General features: G+C 37.4%; 3 protein-coding genes across 3 annotated transcripts; all 3 read left to right on the forward strand.

The window, feature by feature from the left end:
* The first annotated feature begins 422 nt into the window (after nt 1–422).
* Nucleotides 423–1,709, forward strand: LOC149006201 (F-box protein CPR1-like). The gene has a single exon (XM_089165363.1). It carries the CDS (start codon nt 423–425, stop codon nt 1,707–1,709), a length of 1,287 nt encoding a protein of 428 aa, XP_089021489.1.
* A 4,172-nt stretch (nt 1,710–5,881) lies between these two features.
* LOC149006202 (UDP-arabinopyranose mutase 2-like) lies at nt 5,882–7,611 on the forward strand. The gene is made up of 4 exons (XM_089165366.1): nt 5,882–6,349; nt 6,519–6,691; nt 6,781–6,985; nt 7,129–7,611. Exons 1-4 carry the CDS (start codon nt 5,882–5,884, stop codon nt 7,609–7,611), a joined length of 1,329 nt encoding a protein of 442 aa, XP_089021492.1.
* Nucleotides 7,612–10,612: 3,001 nt separating this feature from the next.
* On the forward strand, nt 10,613–18,653 carry LOC149006203 (E3 ubiquitin-protein ligase ORTHRUS 2-like). Its single transcript, XM_089166053.1, has 9 exons — nt 10,613–11,312; nt 13,063–13,595; nt 14,462–14,587; nt 15,845–15,944; nt 16,050–16,111; nt 16,248–16,350; nt 16,627–16,765; nt 17,395–17,612; nt 17,865–18,653. Exons 1-9 carry the CDS (start codon nt 10,839–10,841, stop codon nt 18,429–18,431), a joined length of 2,322 nt encoding a protein of 773 aa, XP_089022179.1. The 5' UTR covers nt 10,613–10,838; the 3' UTR covers nt 18,432–18,653.
* Nucleotides 18,654–19,734: the final 1,081 nt, after the last annotated feature.

Raw genomic sequence — 19,734 nt, forward strand, 5'->3', positions numbered from 1 at the left:
ATGATATGGTTAGGAAATTGCAACTCAAATTGTTCAATTTAGGGTTTTCGTATCTGATTTTTTAAAACTGTTAGTATTGCGGGAGTTCTTTTATTCTAAATTCTTTGTAAAGAATAAGTCTTTGGATTCAAATTCAAATCCACCGTAACTAGCTCTATCATCTTCGATTGATCTTATCTCTAACTGATCAAGAAGAGTTTGAGTTATAGTTAAAGTATCAACAAGTTATAGAGTTTGATTGTAAACAAGTTAGTAGTTCAAATTCAAATATTTGAATTGTAATTTATATATAATATTAATATACATGTTTAAAGCAGTTTTTAGTCTCTTGTTTCATTCATTCAGTACTAACTATATATGCTTGTATTTCTTTTTCCTTAGTAATAATAAAAGGAAGAAGGCCGGCCTAGTAGTCTCTGGTCATGGCGGCGGAGAAGGAGAAGGAGAAGGAGAATTATTTCCCAGAGGACATCATCTTCGAGCTGTTCTCAAGGCTTCCGATCAATACTCTTCTGAGGTTCAGGTGCGTATGCAAATATTGGTTTGGTCTAATAGACCATCCTTATTTTGTTAAAATGCACCTCACTCGATCCATTCAATCTAGTAGCAACCTAAGCATGGTATCTGCCCGATTCAAAGACAGAGGCATGGATGGCGTAAGTATCATCTCTGTCGACCTAGACCTAGACCTAGACCTAGACGTAGACGATTGTAAACAACAAGAAGCAGAAGCAGATCAAAGAATAGAAGTTGAAGTTGGTTACCCGTTTCCGACTCCTGTGGAAAGCTACTTATTGATTTCTTGTAATGGTTTAGTATACATGTTTGACACCGACCTTCCTTTCAAAGTCGATTCACCCACATTCCTTTTAAATCCATCCACAAGAAGGCACAAGAAGCTGCCGTATATGCGTCTCAGCAGAAATACTCACCTTTCTTACGACGTTGCTTATGGATTTGGTTACGACCCTACCACCGAAGATTACAAGGTGATAAGGGTTTTAGGGTTCCATGATGATAGTAGAAACTACAATATTGGCTTCGAGGTCCAGGTGTATTCTCTTACTACTAACTCATGGAGAAGAATTGATGATGAGGCGGGCAATAATAATATTCCCTCCTTTCACGTCCACCACCGAGTTGGGGTTCTTAAAAATTCTGCTTTTCATTGGCTTTCAAGGTCCAAGACTAATGAGGACCATATCGGTGCGATTGTTTCTCTTGACATTAAAGAAGATAAGTATCGAGAGATGCCACTGCCTGACCACCTTCATCTGCCAAGTGAATTATACGGGCTCACGAACCTAAATGGCTGCCTCGTCGTGGAGATCGGGGTTATAGGACAAAAAAATGATATCTGCTTGATTTGTGTCTCCTTCAAGAAGCTTGAGCTTTGGGTGATGAAGGATTATGGGGTGAAGGACTCTTGGGAGAAACTGGTCTTGATTGAACAATTTCGGGTACCATCAAGGTGTTTTTTTAAGTACGTCAGACCAATATGCTTTTCAAAGAACGGTGATCTTATTCTCGAGGCAAATATCGTTGGGTCTGGGTTTGTAGTAGCTCTGCTGCTTTATGACCCGCGTAAAGGAACTTTAAGTGAACTTAAAGTTACTAAGCCTCGCAAATTAGGTTGCTGCGGACCAGGACCAGGACCAGTAGGCAGACCAGGACCAGTATGCATTGGGAGTCTCGTATCACTGAACTGAATTGATACTGAATTGATAAGAAAGAAAGAAAGATGGAGGAGCTAGCTCTCCTTCTAGCCGAAGAAACAGAGGTATGTAATCCGGCCGGCCGGTCTTAATTACGACAATTGTTTCACATAATTTCTTTCTTTATTTATGTTTACGTACACTACTCAACTCAATTATAGTTTCATCTCAGAAATTATTCTTATGAATGATCGATTATTCCATTCTTGCAAGTTAGCAACCATCTAAAGTTATTTTGACATTCTAAATAAAGGATAATTAATAGCTTAATGAATTTTCATTCTAATATCTCTGCATGCATGACTCCTTATTTTTCTTTTTCAACGTACCTGATTCTCTCTGGTACTAACGCTAGCCCTCGCTGCTCCATGCATCCATGACCTGGATTTTATTAGATGTGGTTCGCCAGCTATGGTGTTATTGGATTATATAATAGGTATATTCATGCTCGGAATTAGATCCAAACCTATTTTGTAGATTGCTCAATTAAAATGCTAAATTCTTGTGGAATCATGCACTCCTTATGCAGCCTTGCACTTGCATCTGATTTTGTATGTCTCCTAAATTGGTTGTGGTTTGTCGCCCATGCTGTTGTTGGTAATGGTTGCCTCGACGAGATTATTTATATTTGGATATATAATATATAGACAAGACCACTAGATCCATTTTCATCAATCAATTGGCAATTAGTTAATCACGCAATAGCTCCAACATATTTTTCTTGGCTGTTTGATATATGTTGAACAGATTTGTTGGCATGTTTAAACCCCAAGTCTGATAAATTTAAATTCTTGTGGAATATGACAACCATCTTGGATACCAGGAATATGCATGGTAGCTTGTATTCTGTAGCTTGGCAGGAGTACTGGTGATGCACCCGCCTCGAGTTTTATGTATGGGTCTCCAAAATGTAGATCGGGCTATACACGTGTTTAATTATGCCTCTAAGTCTTTCGATTGCCACAGTTGGAAGAGCTTGACCTGTATGTATAGAATCTAAAATACTTGAGAAATCTCTACTTAATTACCAATTATTCATTGTTCTACTTCTGCCTGATTTTATCATCATGCTTCAATTCATGCATGGTATTTCTATTATAAGGATTTCCCCATGCCTGTTAATTATATTTTCCTTAATACGTACGTTATGTGTCTTGTTGGGCTCTTTTGAGAGGTCACCTCTTTGATGTACCCTTTTTCCCCCCCAAAGGGTGATGCAGGGTCTGATGCTTGTTTATATGATGATTGTACTCATTTACTAGATGATTCAAAGTTTGTCCCTGACATGGGAAAATTTTCATTGAACAAGTTTACTTGTGGCATAGGTTTTAGGGTCTCTTTGGTATGACTTGTATATTTCTATTCCTCAAGCTAACTCTTTGGGCTATTTGAGATTGTGACTATGACTTACTTCTTGATTTGTACTGTGGTGTTTAATGAATCTATGTTCTAAAGCTTATGAACTAAGGGGAAATTTAGTAAATTAACTTTCTGTTTTTTCGTTTTCCCAGAATTGGCATTGGGTTCAGTAACTATTCATGCCTACCGATTTGCTCAATGGTCAATACAATGATATCTTTTTTTTTGGCAGTCCATTAAGGATTTTGAAGTGCTTTGAAGGAGGATACAAGAGAGGTTACTTTTGCAGTTTATTTTAATTGTATTACCCCTTGAAATTTTGGTATGACACGTAGTTATAATCGTAGAAGCTTATGAAGACCACCCCCACCCTTTTGAAGCCCTCTTACTCTGCTCTTCAATCATGTACCATTGTTCAAAAAACTAGAATTTGTAAATTGTTGATTAATTGAGAAAAAAAATTGGTTTATCAAAAGTCCCTTTCCAAAGAAAAAGATGAATATTTATTTCAATACTTTGTTTTTGGTATATAGATATTTCTTTCATTTTTCTTTCTTTTGAATAATCGTTTGATAAACTAGTTTCAAAGCTCTTTTCAATAATAACCTTGCAGGTGTTTACTCTTCTCTTCTTAGGTTAAGCCTATGAAAGAAATTTTCAGATTTTTCATGAAAAACATATTGAAATCTATGAAAGAAAAGGTTCTTGGTGATTCATTAATGTAATAAAGAATACAATTTTTCTTATGTGTTGGTCCTCTTAGTAGAGCACAAACTAATATTGTCTCCCCATAATTTAATAAATTATGTCTAGTTTTCAAAACTACAAATAATGCGTCTCTCACAGCTATGTTTTTTTTCATATTTCAAACTTTGGGCCAAAATACCTCTTAAGTTGTTTAATGACCAATGTAGCCCCCCTTTACCTATTATATTCTTATGTCCTGAAGGCTTATTGTATGAAATGTCCGTCTCTCTAACTTTTTGCGCTACTTACGTCAAAGCGACCCTATAATGATATTTAACATTATGTACAAGTTCTTTATTTGGATATATATTGCAAGTAACTTTTTATCAAAAAGAGAGAAGAAGAAGACGATATTTCCGGAGGTATATGACCATAAACAGAACTGAATAAAAGATCGAGCCGTTTAGGTTTATCCAGGTGACCCAAGGAACGTAATATATAATCCCTAATTAGATCTCTTTCTTAAAGAATCTCCTCTTCTAAAGATTACCCTCTTAATTTCTCACAGAAAACTCTATCCTACTGAATGGAAAGTGATTCATTGGAATATACCACCTTACCTATGAGGTTCCTTGCAGACTCCATTAGAAACCCGTCATATAACTAATCTTAAGAGCCCGTTGCTAAAAAGAATTATCACGTGTTTATATGGGATAAAATTTATTGTATATCCTTATTTGTTTCAAGATAAGAAAAAAATATATACATATTTAACAGGTGACTCAAAAAAAAAGAACCAAATTTTCCATGGTAAACAAATTAGACATGGAAAATGCTGAAAACAGAAATATATACATATTTAACATTGGTGACTTCTTAAAAAAAAAGGAATCCGAAACGTTTTTCCATGGTGGTAATGAATGTAGCTGCATAAATAAAAATACATAAATTAGACATTGGATAAATGCATGAAAACATAAGGTTCGGTCCGAATCAAGGAATGGAAATTGACCAAATGTCATATATGCAATAGATAAGGTCATCCTAGCTAAGAAATGTATCGAGAAGGCAACACACCACAAAGGCGGACATAGACACGCCACAAGGGCGGAAACGACAGCCACAACAAAGACACACCGATGGCGACTAGCAACACTAAACTCTCATAGCAGCAAAGCTTCCAGATGCACGGGAGACAATTCCAGCTCCGGCATAAAATCTTCATATCTGCGGAGTATTGGATCTCGCATCTACCTAAATTTTATTTTTTTTAATTTCTCTAATAATTTGAACCTTCCGCTTGGGGAAAAAGAAAGGATACAGAGAGAATGAAAAAATTGAGAGAAGAAATTTTTTTTTTTTCTTTATTTTCTTTTTGGATGTGTCTGTATTACTTTTCAAGTTTATAAATGAAGTTTTTCAACATCCTAAAAAAAAAAAAAAAACAGAAAAAGGAAATGACCTCCAAATCCTAGCAATCCCCGAAATCCTGGAATTATTGCGGACGCGAGGAGGATTGAGCAGGGGATAATGACGCGCGCGCTGTGAGTTAAGGTTAACATTATTGGCCGAGTTTAGCTTGGAATTGAAGACCACTAGCTGATACTTACCATGCAAGTTAATTAAAGTATCCTGTGAGTTGTGATGGCAAAGCAGCCGACCAAAACAACCATAGTACACATTCTTTCATTTTAATTTGTTGAATATCCCATCTTTCAACTTGTTGGAATTTTCATTTTCTAAAGATTCTATTTTATTTATCCCATGCAACTTTCAACTTCTTGGATTCTATATAGTCAACGTGGATTTTTCTGTTATAAATTAACTACTCTTCTCTAGCTGCTGGTTTCTTGCCAACCAATCCCAATCTCAATCTCAATCTCAATTTCAATGTCAACCACGGAACTCGATCGTTACAAGAACTCCGACGCACTAGTACTAATTAAACTCCCTCCGCTCCGCCTTTCGCATCCGAACAGTACTACTGTACTGGCTTAGCTAGCTATAAATACATGAACGCATGCAACCCCCAGTTTCAGAAAAATCTGATTCGATTGATCTAATTCCTTCAATTCGTTCCCTGAAGTACTACTGAACAGACCAGCAACCAACCATACACCATGTCTTCTTCGTCTCCACCGGCGACCTCTCCCTCTCCCTCTCCCTCTCCCCTGCCTCCGTCTCCCTCACCCGTGAAATTAGATGATGATGGTGAAGATTCTTCGTCTGTGCAGCTCAGTAATACTCCAATTAGCACTGCTCCTCCCCCACCCCCGGCCCCGGCCCTTCTGCAAGATGAGGTCGACGTTGTGATCTCACCGAGTTCCAGTTTCAGTAAACTAGATTTTTTGGAAACATGGAGGCCATTCCTCCAGCCCTATCACTTGATAATAGTTCAAGGTGGAGATCCCTCCAGAAAGATCCAAGTCCCTGAAGGCTACGACTATGACCTCTACAACCACCACGACATCTGTCGGATTCTTGGGGACAAGTCTCGCTGCATCTCCGTCTGTCATGCTGCCATCCGTTGCTTTGGATTCTTGGTTTCCAAGAAGAAGTATATCTTCACCCTCGATGACGATTGCTATGTATGTGATTAATTAACCCTCACTGGCTCCTCTCTTTCAATTTCTTTTTCTTTTTCTTTTTCTTTTCTTTTCTTTTCTTGTTAATTAATTATACGCTAGCTAGCTGCTCGATCGATCGATCGATCGATCTGTTTTGATCATGATTCATGCATGTATACATGGAATTAAGGTTGCCGAGGATCGAAACACCGGCGAGAAGATCAATCCCTTGGCCGTGCACTTAGAGAACCTTACGACACCGCCGTCGTCTTTTATACCCAGCAAACTGTACGATCGTCGCGTTGCAGGTGTAACCACCGTCCTCTCTCATGGCCTCTGGCTTAATACTCCTGACTATGACCCTCTCAGCAAAGGGTTTGTAGTTTTAACTGTACCCAACACTACATTTCTTAAGAGAACTTTCTTTTCTTTTCTTTACTTCTTTAACAATACCCTGATCGATTGATCGATCGGTCGAACACATGCAGGCTTGCAGATAGAACAATAACAGTTCCAAGAGGCACTTTATTCCCAATGCGTGCAGCGAACTTGGCTTTTAACAGGGAGATCATAGGGCCAGCAATGTATTTTGGTCTCAAGGGTTGGAACCAGACAGAGTATGGATATGGCATCTACTGGGCTGGTTGGTGTAGCGAGGTATATATATATCTATATCCATGCATGCATTTCCATGGCATACATATATATATAAAACTAACTAGATCGAAGAGACGACCTAGCTAGCTAGCTAGCTATTCTTGTGTTAAATTAACCTAGCTAGCTTGATCGATGATCTGCAGATTATATGTTGTCATCTGAACCTTGCAATAAAATGGGGGTTGCCATATATTTACAAAAGTACGCCATGCGAGCCAGTGGAATTTTTTGACTTATTTAATTTCGGTAAGCCCATTAAACGCGGGGAAGCCCCACCGGAGCCGGATTGGTTTAAAAAGCTCCCTGATGAAATGAAGGAAACGATTAGCAAGAATGGTAAAAACATACCAAGGCCTTGGCAAGACGTGATCGTCGAATTCTTCAGAGATTTTTCCTTCCCACCGGAGTGCACCACTGCCAGGAGTTGTTACAAAGAGATTGCGATGCAGTGGATGAAAAGGTATGGCCGCGTCGAGAGTTCAGTTTTGGGGTTTGGGAAGGAAATGATGAGATGGCTTGAAGCCTGGGATGACCTAAGTCTACCACCACCACCACCACCCCGTCCCAGTGATGATTCCGGCAGCAGCAGTGGACCCGCCATGAATAAGGACCTATCCCTCACCTAATTTATTTTCATATCTGTATGTATCTGTGCATGGCCGGCGGCTTATATCAATTCTGCAATTTCTGCTCAACATTAATGGAGTACGTACTTGGATCTATACGTTGCTGCATGTAGTCAGTCCCACCTGCCAACTTTTCTGAACTCAAATCTACACTACTGTTTATACATTTTTTATTATTCTTGAGTTTTAACCATATAGCCAGTTAATTTTCCCACATTATGTAAAGCTGGCTAGCTAGCTACTGTGAAGGAACAAATTCTATTACATCAAATCATGATTTTGGGTTAGACCAAAAATAAAAAATACAAAAAAATCATGATTTTGGGTAAATTAAGTAGCATGAAATTCTACATCTTTCGATATATCTCTCGCCTCTTTTGCCTTAATGCCTTAGCTCGATCAGATCGCATTGGATTTGGATCGATCCCACCACCAAATGTAGCAATTATTAATGATGGACTTTTTGCTTCTGTGTGCATTCCATGTAACCCCTTTTCTTTGGGGAGTATTGAATGACAACATATGCATAAGGAATTGTGCCATGTGGCATTTAAGTAATTCAACGATCACCCAATTTAAATTAAATTTGAATTTTATTTAAAGTCTAATTTGTTGGGTGACCGTTGGATTACTTAAATGCCATATGTCACAATTCTATAAAGGAAATTTTAGGAGATTTTAGGGAATTGTAAAGAAATGAATTATAGAGGATGTGAATCCCCTATACACTTCCAAGATTATCAAATTAAAGGGTCCGACATGGCAACCACAATTGACCCATCAAGGAACCATAATATGAAGCCCAGGCATGAGATGCCTTGCTCTCTTCACAATTCACAATAAGGGGGTGGTAGGATGGGCTGAATTAATAGGCTTCTCCACGGGCTTTGCTGAGACTATTTGTTACTTATGGGCCTATTCAAAGATCCTCTATTGTTGCAAAGCCTATTGTACACTTTCAGTCACAAATGACTAAGCCTATAACCACACGGGGTTGGAAGTGGGGTCGTCGTGGGACAGAGTTCCAGCCCAATCTCTTTGAACTTACTATCTCTACCTATAAAGTTTTTTCATAAAAGCACATCCACAGATGATACGAGCTTCTTATTTTATTTTTATTTTTTTCGTTTAAATATATTAGCATCCTATGAATTCTTTTTTTTTTTTTTTAATATTTCCCGGCCCATAATTTAATTTAAGTTAATGTTTCTTTTTTCTGTAATAAGCCCATATTGTAACTGCCATTGTACATTGTTTAATTAAAGTTGGTATGCCAAAAATAAATCCACGAAATAACGGCAATTAATGATCATCAATGAGATTTTACCAAAAATAAATATTTGAAATGTTTCCGGATTTTCATGGATGTTGTCCCAGGTCGATGTGGTGTATGTCATTGTCGATGGTCATTTATTAGTTTTGTTTTATTAGGAAATATTTTATTATAATTAATCACGCTGGGTTGGAAATATGACAACCAAGTAATAAAGCATAATGGGAGGCTAAAATCAGGTCCGATAAATATATATTTTTTTTTGGGGGTAAAAATGAAAATGATATTTTATTTATTTGACCCGTTAGCCCTCATTGCACCTACCAAAACCAACCTTCACTTTACGTTTGAAGGATTCCTTGTAATGTTTATCAACTAAACTCCGTGTTTTACTAACTACTAAAATGCCATTATATGAATTTCCCCATCTACCCACAAAATTTATTGATATTACTTTATCTAGTAATGTCAAGATATATCACATAACCTTCGTTTTACCATCTATATATTAAATGCTGCTACAACTGTACCACAAATATATCTACAACGATGGGGAGTTAGATTGAATATTTTTATGTTATGGTTTTTTTACTTTCCAACTTAATATGATATACGCAATTAATATTTCTAATATAAGTTTATACTTTTATGGTTCGCTATACAATGACGACTTTAATTGGTTAGGTCAATAACATTTTTCTTTTATGGGATGATAAAGACATGCTTCGTACAATAATTAAAATAGTTAAATAACGAAATTAAATCATTTCATATAAACCATCAAGTTCGCTTGAAGTAGTTCAATAATAAATTAGGTCGGTACTTATTTCTTCTTTAGTTCAAAGCGCAATTGTCTACAAAGAAAATTAAATTTCTTTTAATTAAAACTACTAGAGTCAATGACGTAGCTCAAACTTTATTGTAATCGTTTGTTGTTAAACGATATACTAATTATTGATAAGATCATTGTCTTATATCTTAAATAGTAGATTTTACACAATGATTATTAGTCGAAAGTTAAAACTTCAATAAAACCATATAGATGCTAAACTGTAATGCAGTATATAGCTATTTGTGTTGTTGCTACTTGCTAGTGCTTTGAATTAAGTAAAATGAGAATTACTGGAAACCAGGTTTATTGACTTAAGTGGTTAAACAAATAACTTTTATAAAATTATTTCAAACTACAAAAGATCTAAAAATCATAAACAGTAACCATACACCATTCATTATAAGATATAAATAATTGATACATCAAGTTCAACAGAAGAATAGATGAATTGTATCATTATAAAATATAAATAGGAAAAAAAATATTTTTGTTTGTTTGTATGTTGAAACTTATTTTATTTTTTGGTTGGGAGAATAAAAAGATAATTTATTATTGTTGGTTATACTTTAAACTGAGTGATATAGAGCATGGTATTTGTTATACCGAAAAATAATATAGTACATTTTTTGGGGTAGAAATATACGGTACCAATACATTATATTTATTTAAAATTTTGGATATGGAACTTTTTGATGGTAAATTGTAAAAAGAACATAAAAGTAAGGGCATTTTGGACATAATAGAAAACCGTCCCATCACTCTACTCCTCTCCCTACCAGCTACCCTGGACATAGGTCTCCATAAGTGGTAAAAAATCTTGGCATTGATGCGCTTCACTGGATTTCTATATATTCATTCATTCATTCACACTCCCCACCCCAACCCAACCCCTGAAGGCTGAAGCTTCCATTTCTTCTCTTCTTTATTATTTATTATTTACTTTACCGAATTTAAAGAGGGAAATTTAAAACCGGTCCGGAAAATATGTCACTTCGAAAACCCGCCATCGCCGTTTCTCCTCTTTAAATAACCCGAAGTTTTTTTTCTTCCTTCTTCTTATTCCGTACACAGAACCACATCACCATCGCCATTCTGTGTGAATCTGAACATTTCGCTTCGTCAATGGCGGAATCGCAGTCTCGACAACTCCCCTGCGACGGTGACGGCATCTGCATGCTGTGCCGGAAATCGCCTTCAGACGACGATAAGCTCTTCTGCAACACCTGTGCTACTCCTTGGCACCTCAACTGTCTTTCCGTTCGTCCAGAAACCCTAGCATCTGCTGTACAATGGGAATGTCCAGACTGCTCTCCGACCTCCGACGGTATTCCGGCACAGATCGTTGGATTTTCTATCTTATCCGGCGATGCTGGAACTTCTGAGGGACTGATCGCTGCGATTCGAGCAATCGAAGCAGACGAATCGTTGACGGAGCAAGAAAAAGCAAAGAAACGGCAAGACCTTCTGTCAAAAAGATCGCCGAATCTCGACGAAGCCGATTCCAAGAACAATATCGGACGGAATGATGTTCTCGGCATGCTCGATGAGAGCTTGAACTGTTCGTTTTGTATTCAATTGCTCGATAGACCTGTTACGGTTAGTATATTTTTATATTCATCTTTATGTTTAGATGTTTCGATTAAGATTTAAGAGATTTACACAGTAAATGCTGTTTTCTCATCCGATTTTACGCTGTAGCCACTGTGCATTCCTCCAGTAAGGGGGCAAAATCGGTATTACGCGCTCTCCTACTGTCCCTCTCCCCAACCCTCCGACGACGGCGGAAGTCACCAGGAACGTGCGTGTCGTGCACGATACACTTCCCCTTATTTTTATTGGCTGTGGTATTTTATCTATGTGATTTGAATTAGTTTATATCTCGTAATTTTCTGATCTATAGATTCTTCGGATTATCACCGTTATATTAGGCGTTCGTTACATCAAGCATTGGTACTATTGCCTTGTTTTCCGTCGGGGTAATCGGAAAACTTGGACCTATAAGGTCATTCTGTTTTTTTTCTTCTTCTTTTCTTCCCCCTTTCTCTCCCGAAGAACACAAGTGAATTTCAGTTTCTCTAGTAACAGTTTTCAATTTCAAAACGATAGTGCAACGGCAACTTTGGGTCAGACTTGAGAAGAGGGCGTCTTGCACTCTGCTCGTAGCCCCATCTTTCGGCCTGAGTCTTTTTTTCTTCGTATTTCCTGTGTAATTTCGTTTCTGACGGAAATAGTGAAAAATATAACTAGCCGACGCGCGCAAGGGAATAAAATCTTTTTCTCCGGAATAACCATTAATACCCCTTGGACCGGTTAGATACCGTGTACCAAGGGGTCATGGTGATAGGTTGTCGTAGTCGCTTAGATTCTCTTCTACTGGTGGTTCGATGAGGACGGGCTAGGAAGAAGTATTTGACGTTCACACCGAGTAGTTTGAGGATGTCAATTTTGTTGTCTTAAGTCTTCAGTCTGTACATCTGGTGCTCGCTCTTGGTGTTGCGTTTGTCGTCCTAAATTTTGTTGTCGAAGTCTTTAGTCTGTGCTTCTGGTGCTCGGTCTTGGTGTTACGTTTCTCGTCATAGACTCTGTTGCCCACTTTATTGACATTTTAAGGGTACTTTTGACTTTTTCATGATAAGAATGATGTTGAATACACCAGGGTAGTTTTTCCTTGGAATGGTGAAATCAAGTTTTCTTTCTTCAAATATATTGCCTCAAAATTCAACTTAATGTTTTCTTACCCGGATCCACATATGGTACCAATATCTGTGAAACTTTGCTCCTTTATTGAGTGTCACACAATGATTTATGATACAGCGGTGGAATTGACATTGAATTTGTAGTCTCAGGAAAAAAATAAACTAAAATAATATGTATAGGTTCGGTTGCAGAAGTCCTGGCATGATTTGTATCCGAGATGATCAATGACTAACAAGGAGATTAAACAAGATATTTGATTGGGTACTTTGGTTTTGTAGACACGTTTTACGTGTAATTTTGCTTTGCCAGTCATCAATTATCTTTGCTGTAAAGGATCAAGATCCTCCCACACCCCAAAAAAAAGGAAGAAAGAAAGAAAAAAAGTAACTTCAAATTTTTTTTTAAAATTAATCACCCGTTTATTTTCTCTGTAGTAAGTATTTTTGTTACTAGTAAAAATATATCGATGGAAGGAATCAAATGGACTTCGCTTGAAAGCAAAAATTTTCCAGTTAGCTGTGCTACTCTTAAGTGCAGGTTTGTCATAGTTGGAATGCAAAAAATTTACCAGTTAGCTAGTCTGCTCTTGAAGTGCAGACTTGTCATTGTTGGAGGCTGTGCAATAACTTCATTTATTTCTTTGTTTCAGACTCCCTGTGGCCACAATTTCTGCCTAAAGTGCTTTCAAAAATGGGTGGGGCAGGGGAAGCGTACCTGTGCAAAGTGCCGGCACACCATTCCCAACAAGTTTGCGAGTCATCCTCGTATCAACTCAGTGCTTGTTGTTGCCATCCGAATGGCCAAATTGTCAACTGTGACTGATCAACGAGGACCTTTGAAACCCTACCATTTTATACACAACCAAAACCGACCTGACAAAGCATTTACTACAGAGCGGGCAAAGAAGTCAGGAAAGGCAAATGCTTGTAGTGGGAAGATCTTTGTTACAGTCCCACCGGATCATTTTGGACCAATCCTTGCGGAAAATGATCCAGTGAGAAAGCAGGGTGTGTTGGTTGGGGAATCATGGGAGGACCGCATGGAATGCAGGCAATGGGGGACCCATCTTCCACATGTTGCGGGTATTGCAGGGCAAAAGGAATATGGTGCTCAATCAGTGGCACTATCTGGAGGCTATGAGGATGATGAAGACAATGGCGAGTGGTTTCTCTACACTGGGAGGTCTCTTCCTTCAACCTCTTCTTAGATTTACTTATCTAACTTGCATGGGTCATTTGATTGGTTAGGACTATAGGATTTATACTCATTATGTATGTATGGATGATCTGAATTTGTCTTTGACGTCCTTGTAAATGTACCTGAGCCTAATTCATTTGTTAGAGATATATTGTTGCAGATCTTTAGTTAATACCTTTTGGTGACATTGCCTGTTTAATATTTTTCCATGTGAAGTTACAATGGAATGGCAACCCAACTTAAACCATCTCCAAATTTGGAGTCCATTGTATTTTTATGCAGTTGTACACTAAGCAAGGGTGGTGTCTCCATCACCTTGCTTGAAAACTTTGCAAATTAGAATGGTGTGCATTAATTAAGTTGTAACCGTTCATTGGAAGAACGTATCCTTTGCCATAAAATTCTCCATTGTAGACTTTAGGAAGTGGATCTTTGTCAGCAGATGGAGAACTAATTGACTCTTGCTTCTGTCAATGTTGCCAATTGTGCGCTCAATTTGATTAAAGCTGAAATATTTGGTCTCCTATTTTAATATTAGTTTTGTAATACCTCTGATGTCCAGTGGATGGACATTGTCCTTATATGCAAGTATTCAACTCGGTAATGTTTTGTACATTTTATTTTTCTTTCTCAAGAGAAAGTAAGAGACTGCATGATGTCCTTCCCCACCTGTTCTGTATCATTCATCATAAACTTATTTTTCCAGTTCAAGAAATCATTCATATGATACTTACTTTATTTGTTGTTATTGTTAAATTCTTTAATATTAAACTGGGGTCCTCCTTGGAATTATTTCCTTATTTTTCATTCCAACTATTGTTTTGGATCTTTATCTTTTTTGTATTTTGCAGTGGTGGAAGGGACCTTAGTGGGAATAAGCGCACAAATAAGCTGCAATCCTTTGATCAGGAATTCACTTCTATGAATGAGGCTCTTCGTGTAAGCTGTAAGAAAGGATACCCAGTTCGAGTTGTGAGGTAAGACTCATGTTGGATTCATTTCCATGCAGTTGAGACGAGGAGTGCAAACTGCAAATATAGCGTAAACTTCTTGGCTGTCAATAAGGCATTTAACAAGTTTACGTTTTTGTAGGATTAAACCAACTTGTGGCCTGTACAATCCTTGTACTTTTTGTCCTATGGAACAACTAGAATTTTTGGGTTTTTCTGATCCCAAATGACTCTGTAACCTGGTAAATGTCGACAACTAACCAAAAATTACCTGAGCATCCTGACCTGTTGGTTATGGTAATTTGTCAATCATCGTTCACTGTGGTTGAAAATAATTCCTTTTCACCTGGTTTTGGGGTTGGGCACTGAAAATGATAATTGGAAAAAGAGGTGTCTTCTCCCAAATGACGTTCATTGTAGTTATAGGGTTTATGGAAACAATAATTTGGAGTCAGAATGCTACAAAAAAGTTAATACCTATAAATTAATGGGTTCCCGGGGAAGTGAACAAATTGAAGTATACATTTCAAGTCACTCTAGACAATTGAGATATTAGTTTCTTTAAATACGCAACTTCTTCTTTTGGGCATCGTGGATTAGTGAGCATGCAAGGAATCTCAGACTAGATGGGGCTATATTAGTACCACAAAAATGGCCAAATAGAGTCAATCAATACTGTAGGACCCAAAATAAAGATTCAAAGAAATTGTTTTCATATGAAGATGAAAAAGACCAATCAGTTTATTCCAAAAAAGAAAAGGATTTTACGATGGAGTCAATTACGGAATCAAAACGAAAATGATTGTTTATGACATAAATATATTATTATAATCATGAATGTAATAGGACTTATGTATTTATGGGTCGTCCTCATAAGTAAAGTAGAGTCAAAAGATTCCCTATAATTACAACAAACATAAACTTGGTCCATTTTATGGGCTAGAAGATATCTCTATTAATGATTATCTTATTTAGAGAGAGAAAAGTCCAGCTAATAATTATATGATGAGTATATATGGCCACCTGTTTGTCATATATTAGATGTACAAATTTATATTTCCACATTTACCTCAGGTTCAAATGATGACTTCTTTGTATAGTAGATTGTATTGGTGGCTCTAGTCTGATTTTCTGACAAGACCTGGCTATAATGATCATTTTATGTGCTAACAAACTTCTTTTCCGAATTTACATATTTTTAACGTTTTGGTTTTTCAATCCTATATGATTTAAGTGATTCTAGCTATATCTTAAGTGATATATCATTCATTGTACGATTGGCAGGTCTCACAAGGAGACACGTTCTTCTTATGCCCCAGAAACTGGGGTCCGGTATGATGGTATTTATAGGATTGAGAAATGCTGGCGTAAAGTTGGAATTCAGGTAAGACCGTCTTTCTGAATGGTTTGGAAATCCAGCTGTTTGTATTGCCATCTATTGCCTTTCATCTGGTCAGTTTTTTTATGCGTATCCCCTTCTCGGTGCCAGGGTAAGAAGGTCTGCAGATACTTGTTTGTTAGATGTGACAATGAACCTGCACCATGGACAAGGTTTGTGACTTATTTGGAAGGCTGGAAGTTGAATAGCTCCCTAGTGGCTTAGTTGGGAAAACTACTGGTTTTCTCCTTTCTTTATATGCCCATTATGCTGTTTCTTTTAGCAATTCTTCTGCACTTGTAACTGTAGTGATGAGCATGGAGACCGACCAAGACCTCTTCCTGCTATTCCGGAGCTTATCAATGCAACAGATATCGCAGAAAGGAAGGAAAGCCCACATTGGGATTATCATGTGAGTAATTGTGATTTGACCTATTTGATTGTTTTTGCTTTTGCAATAAAACTTCCTATTCCCTGTACAGGCTATTATGAACATTTATATTACAAATTATTTTGCTTTATCAACATTAAAAGGATCTTAATGCAAGGAAAATAATTAATGAGATTAGTTGCTATTTACATAGCCTCCGTTCATATTGTTTGGTGTCATTTGTATCACTCATATTGGCTAATTGCATTTTAACCATAACTGAATCTCTATGTTCTTGTGTATTATACTGTTTGGCAGGAGGAGGATGGTATTTGGAATTGGAAGAAACCACCACCTCCCAGCAGAAAAGCCACTGGAAGTCTGGGTGAGAGAAAGAGATCGGGGGCAGATATTAGGCAAGGAAAGAGAATGAGTGCACAAGAGAGGCTCCTGAAAGGTTTGTTTATTTGATTCCTTACTTTTGAAAACTCAATTTTTTTTTAATACTGCTGGAAAAACTATAGTATGATATTTAGTTTCAATAATTTTCATTGTCTATAATTTGATTATTTCATCTGGGCAATGTTAAATTGCTTGCCATTTATTTTGGTCTCCACAAGCCTTTCCATTGATTTTAATGTAAACAAAAACACAACGGCTGCAAAAAATATATATTTTTAGTTCCGAATATGAGAGAAGGGAAGTGGGGACTGCCATTAGTGTTTGGTTCCATGGTAATGTGTTACGTGCTTTAACTTTTTTTTGAAATTTTAAGGGCAAGGAGAACCCTTTCACTTGTTAAGAACCTGTAGAGAATTCTGACCTGCTTTTACAATGATTTGCTTGTTTAAAGGTTATCTCCATTAAAACGAATTCGGAGTAGGTTTCCTCCCACCCCATTTAACTGATGGGCTTCTTTTAATATAAATTGGAATGTTAAGACCGGAAAAAATGTTTTTTTTTAATCAGCTGGGATCTCAGTATTGAGATACAAATGTAAAAGAGAGAGTGAATTTAGGGTTTGTGTAATGATCTTAATTATGGTGAACTATAGTTAATTTTGATGTAAAGCATGCTTTTATGCAGAATTTAGCTGCCTGATATGCCGGAATGTGATGACTCTTCCCCTTACAACCCCTTGTGGTCATAATTTTTGCAAGTCTTGTTTGGAAAATGCCTTTGCTGGTCAAACTTTTGTAAGGGAGAGGACATGTCATGGTGGACGAACACTTAGGGCACGGAAGAATGTCATGAAATGCCCATCTTGCTCTAATGACATTTCTGACTTTCTTCAAAACCCACAGGTATTGCAATTTTTAATGACTGATATGCTTTTTTTAATGTACTATACATATTTAGATCAGAAACAGAGTTATTATGCCAGAGCCTATAAAGCGTAATTGAATTGACCTATTTTTAATGTGGCTGAAAATGGTACTTGTGCTTTGATTGTAACCCCATTATCCAGACCCTAATATTGGAAAACACGATTATTATAACTACTTGCTTCCATTTCATGGCTCCTAACGTATATGACGAGGATTTGATTATTGCAGGTTAACAGAGATGTGATGGATGTAATAGAGAGGCTCATGACTAAGAGTGAGGAGGAGGCCTCTAAAAGCGATGGGGAATTGAGTGACAATATTGACGAACCTAGTGTTGCTGAAAACACTAATGCTGAGTTTATAGATGAAGAAGCTAATGTGATTCAGAAGCTTGTTGCTGAGGACTTGAGTGATGACAAATCTATTGGTGTTGAGGAGTCTACTGATGCTGAGGAAAAAATAATGCACACTTGCGAACGAAAGAAACCTGATGGTGTGGATGGCTCCAAGGTTCCTGACAAGGTGAAGGGCAAAACGTCTGCAGAAATTTTTGATGCTATGGCTGTAGATGCTAAAATTTATCCTGACCAGCTTGGGAAATTAATGGATGTTAGAGAACATTTGAAGGCTCCTGGGGTTGACATAGATTCTAACTGCACTTCTAAGCGAAGGAAGGCGGATAATGCTGGGGGTTGCATTGTGAAGCAGAATGTAAGGCTGGCAACAGATGGAGGAGATGATTCACCATCTAGTCCTCTACATGTTTGTTCTGATGGTGATGATGAATTTCAATGATACTTCATCTTTGTGGGTGGAGACTTTTTAAATGAGAAGATTGAAAAACTTTTGATATTACTAGAATTTGTACATGGTAGGCTTTCTTTTTTTTAAGGAATTATCATCCTGCTGCTGTTGCAGTGCTTCTTGTGAAATTTCATCATATGTTAAGACTTGGATGGATCTCTGAAGCAGTTTATATAATGTCTCAAATGGTTTCATGTTTTATTGTGAATTTTTTTTTTTGGGGGAGGGGGGGGGGGGGGACTATTATAGTTCTTGTACTATTTTCTTTAATTTTATCAAAACTAAAACAACAGAGTATGTCCTTCCCCTAATTAGGTGAGACTGTCTGATGGTATAAACTTTTACCAGGGAGTGAATTTCCTCCTCTGGATTTAGAATTCAAAATTATTCCTCAACAAAACTTTTTGGATAAAATTTAATATTGGTTCTTTTATGCAGGTGCACCTGTGGTTTTTGTCTTGCACCCATTGTCAAGTGATGACACTATACACCGTGCAAATACTATATACACTAACTGCTAACTCATACAAATCTAGATGAACAATGATTAGATAATTAGATTATGTAGTGGTCTTGTGCTGGTTCTCTTAAAACTGAATTTGTTGTGTGGAAGGGTCTTCATGCCCCCACCCCCAACCATACTGCAATCTACTGTGTAAATATAAAATATGTTGTGTGGTTGACGTAATTTATTCTCTGGGCCATTCAAATCCTCCATCCATGGTTTGTTGATGGGTGAAATATCCAATTTCGGAAGTTTGTAGGAATCAATCAGCAGTAACTTAGAGGACAAGAGAGACCAATATCATTAGTCAAGTGAATGGAATAATTAGCCAACTCTACTTCCAAGTTCCAGTCTCCCCTAGTATGGGCTCTGATTCTGAATTCTTCACTCATCTTTGTCAAATACTCTCCTGCTTTTTGTTATAGCCTTTTATGTGTTTTCTCTGATATTGTCTTATGTTGGTGTCAAGGCTTTCCGAATTAGCAGATTGGAATTTGAAGGTAGAACAGGGGTTGTGACATCATTAATGTTCTTTATATAACAGTATCATATTTACTATAAAAGGAAGAAAGTTCTTGTCTGGGTGTGTGGTGCCGACTCCTGCCCCTTAACAGGTTGGGACCAAAAGGGAGATGGGTCTGGCGCCGATTGGGCCCTGGGCAGAGAATGTTTCCTTGAAAACAGAGATGCTAGTTATGTTTGTACTATTGTGGACTATACATGCTACCAGATGGCTAGAGCTTCCTAGTACTGGAAGGCATTTATCCTGAAATATTACTGATCATGTTC

This window comes from Hakea prostrata, chromosome 8, assembly GCF_041222555.1.
Source record: "Hakea prostrata isolate BN-2017 chromosome 8, UWA_Hpros_2, whole genome shotgun sequence".
In the NCBI taxonomy this organism is placed as follows: Eukaryota; Viridiplantae; Streptophyta; class Magnoliopsida; order Proteales; family Proteaceae; genus Hakea; species Hakea prostrata.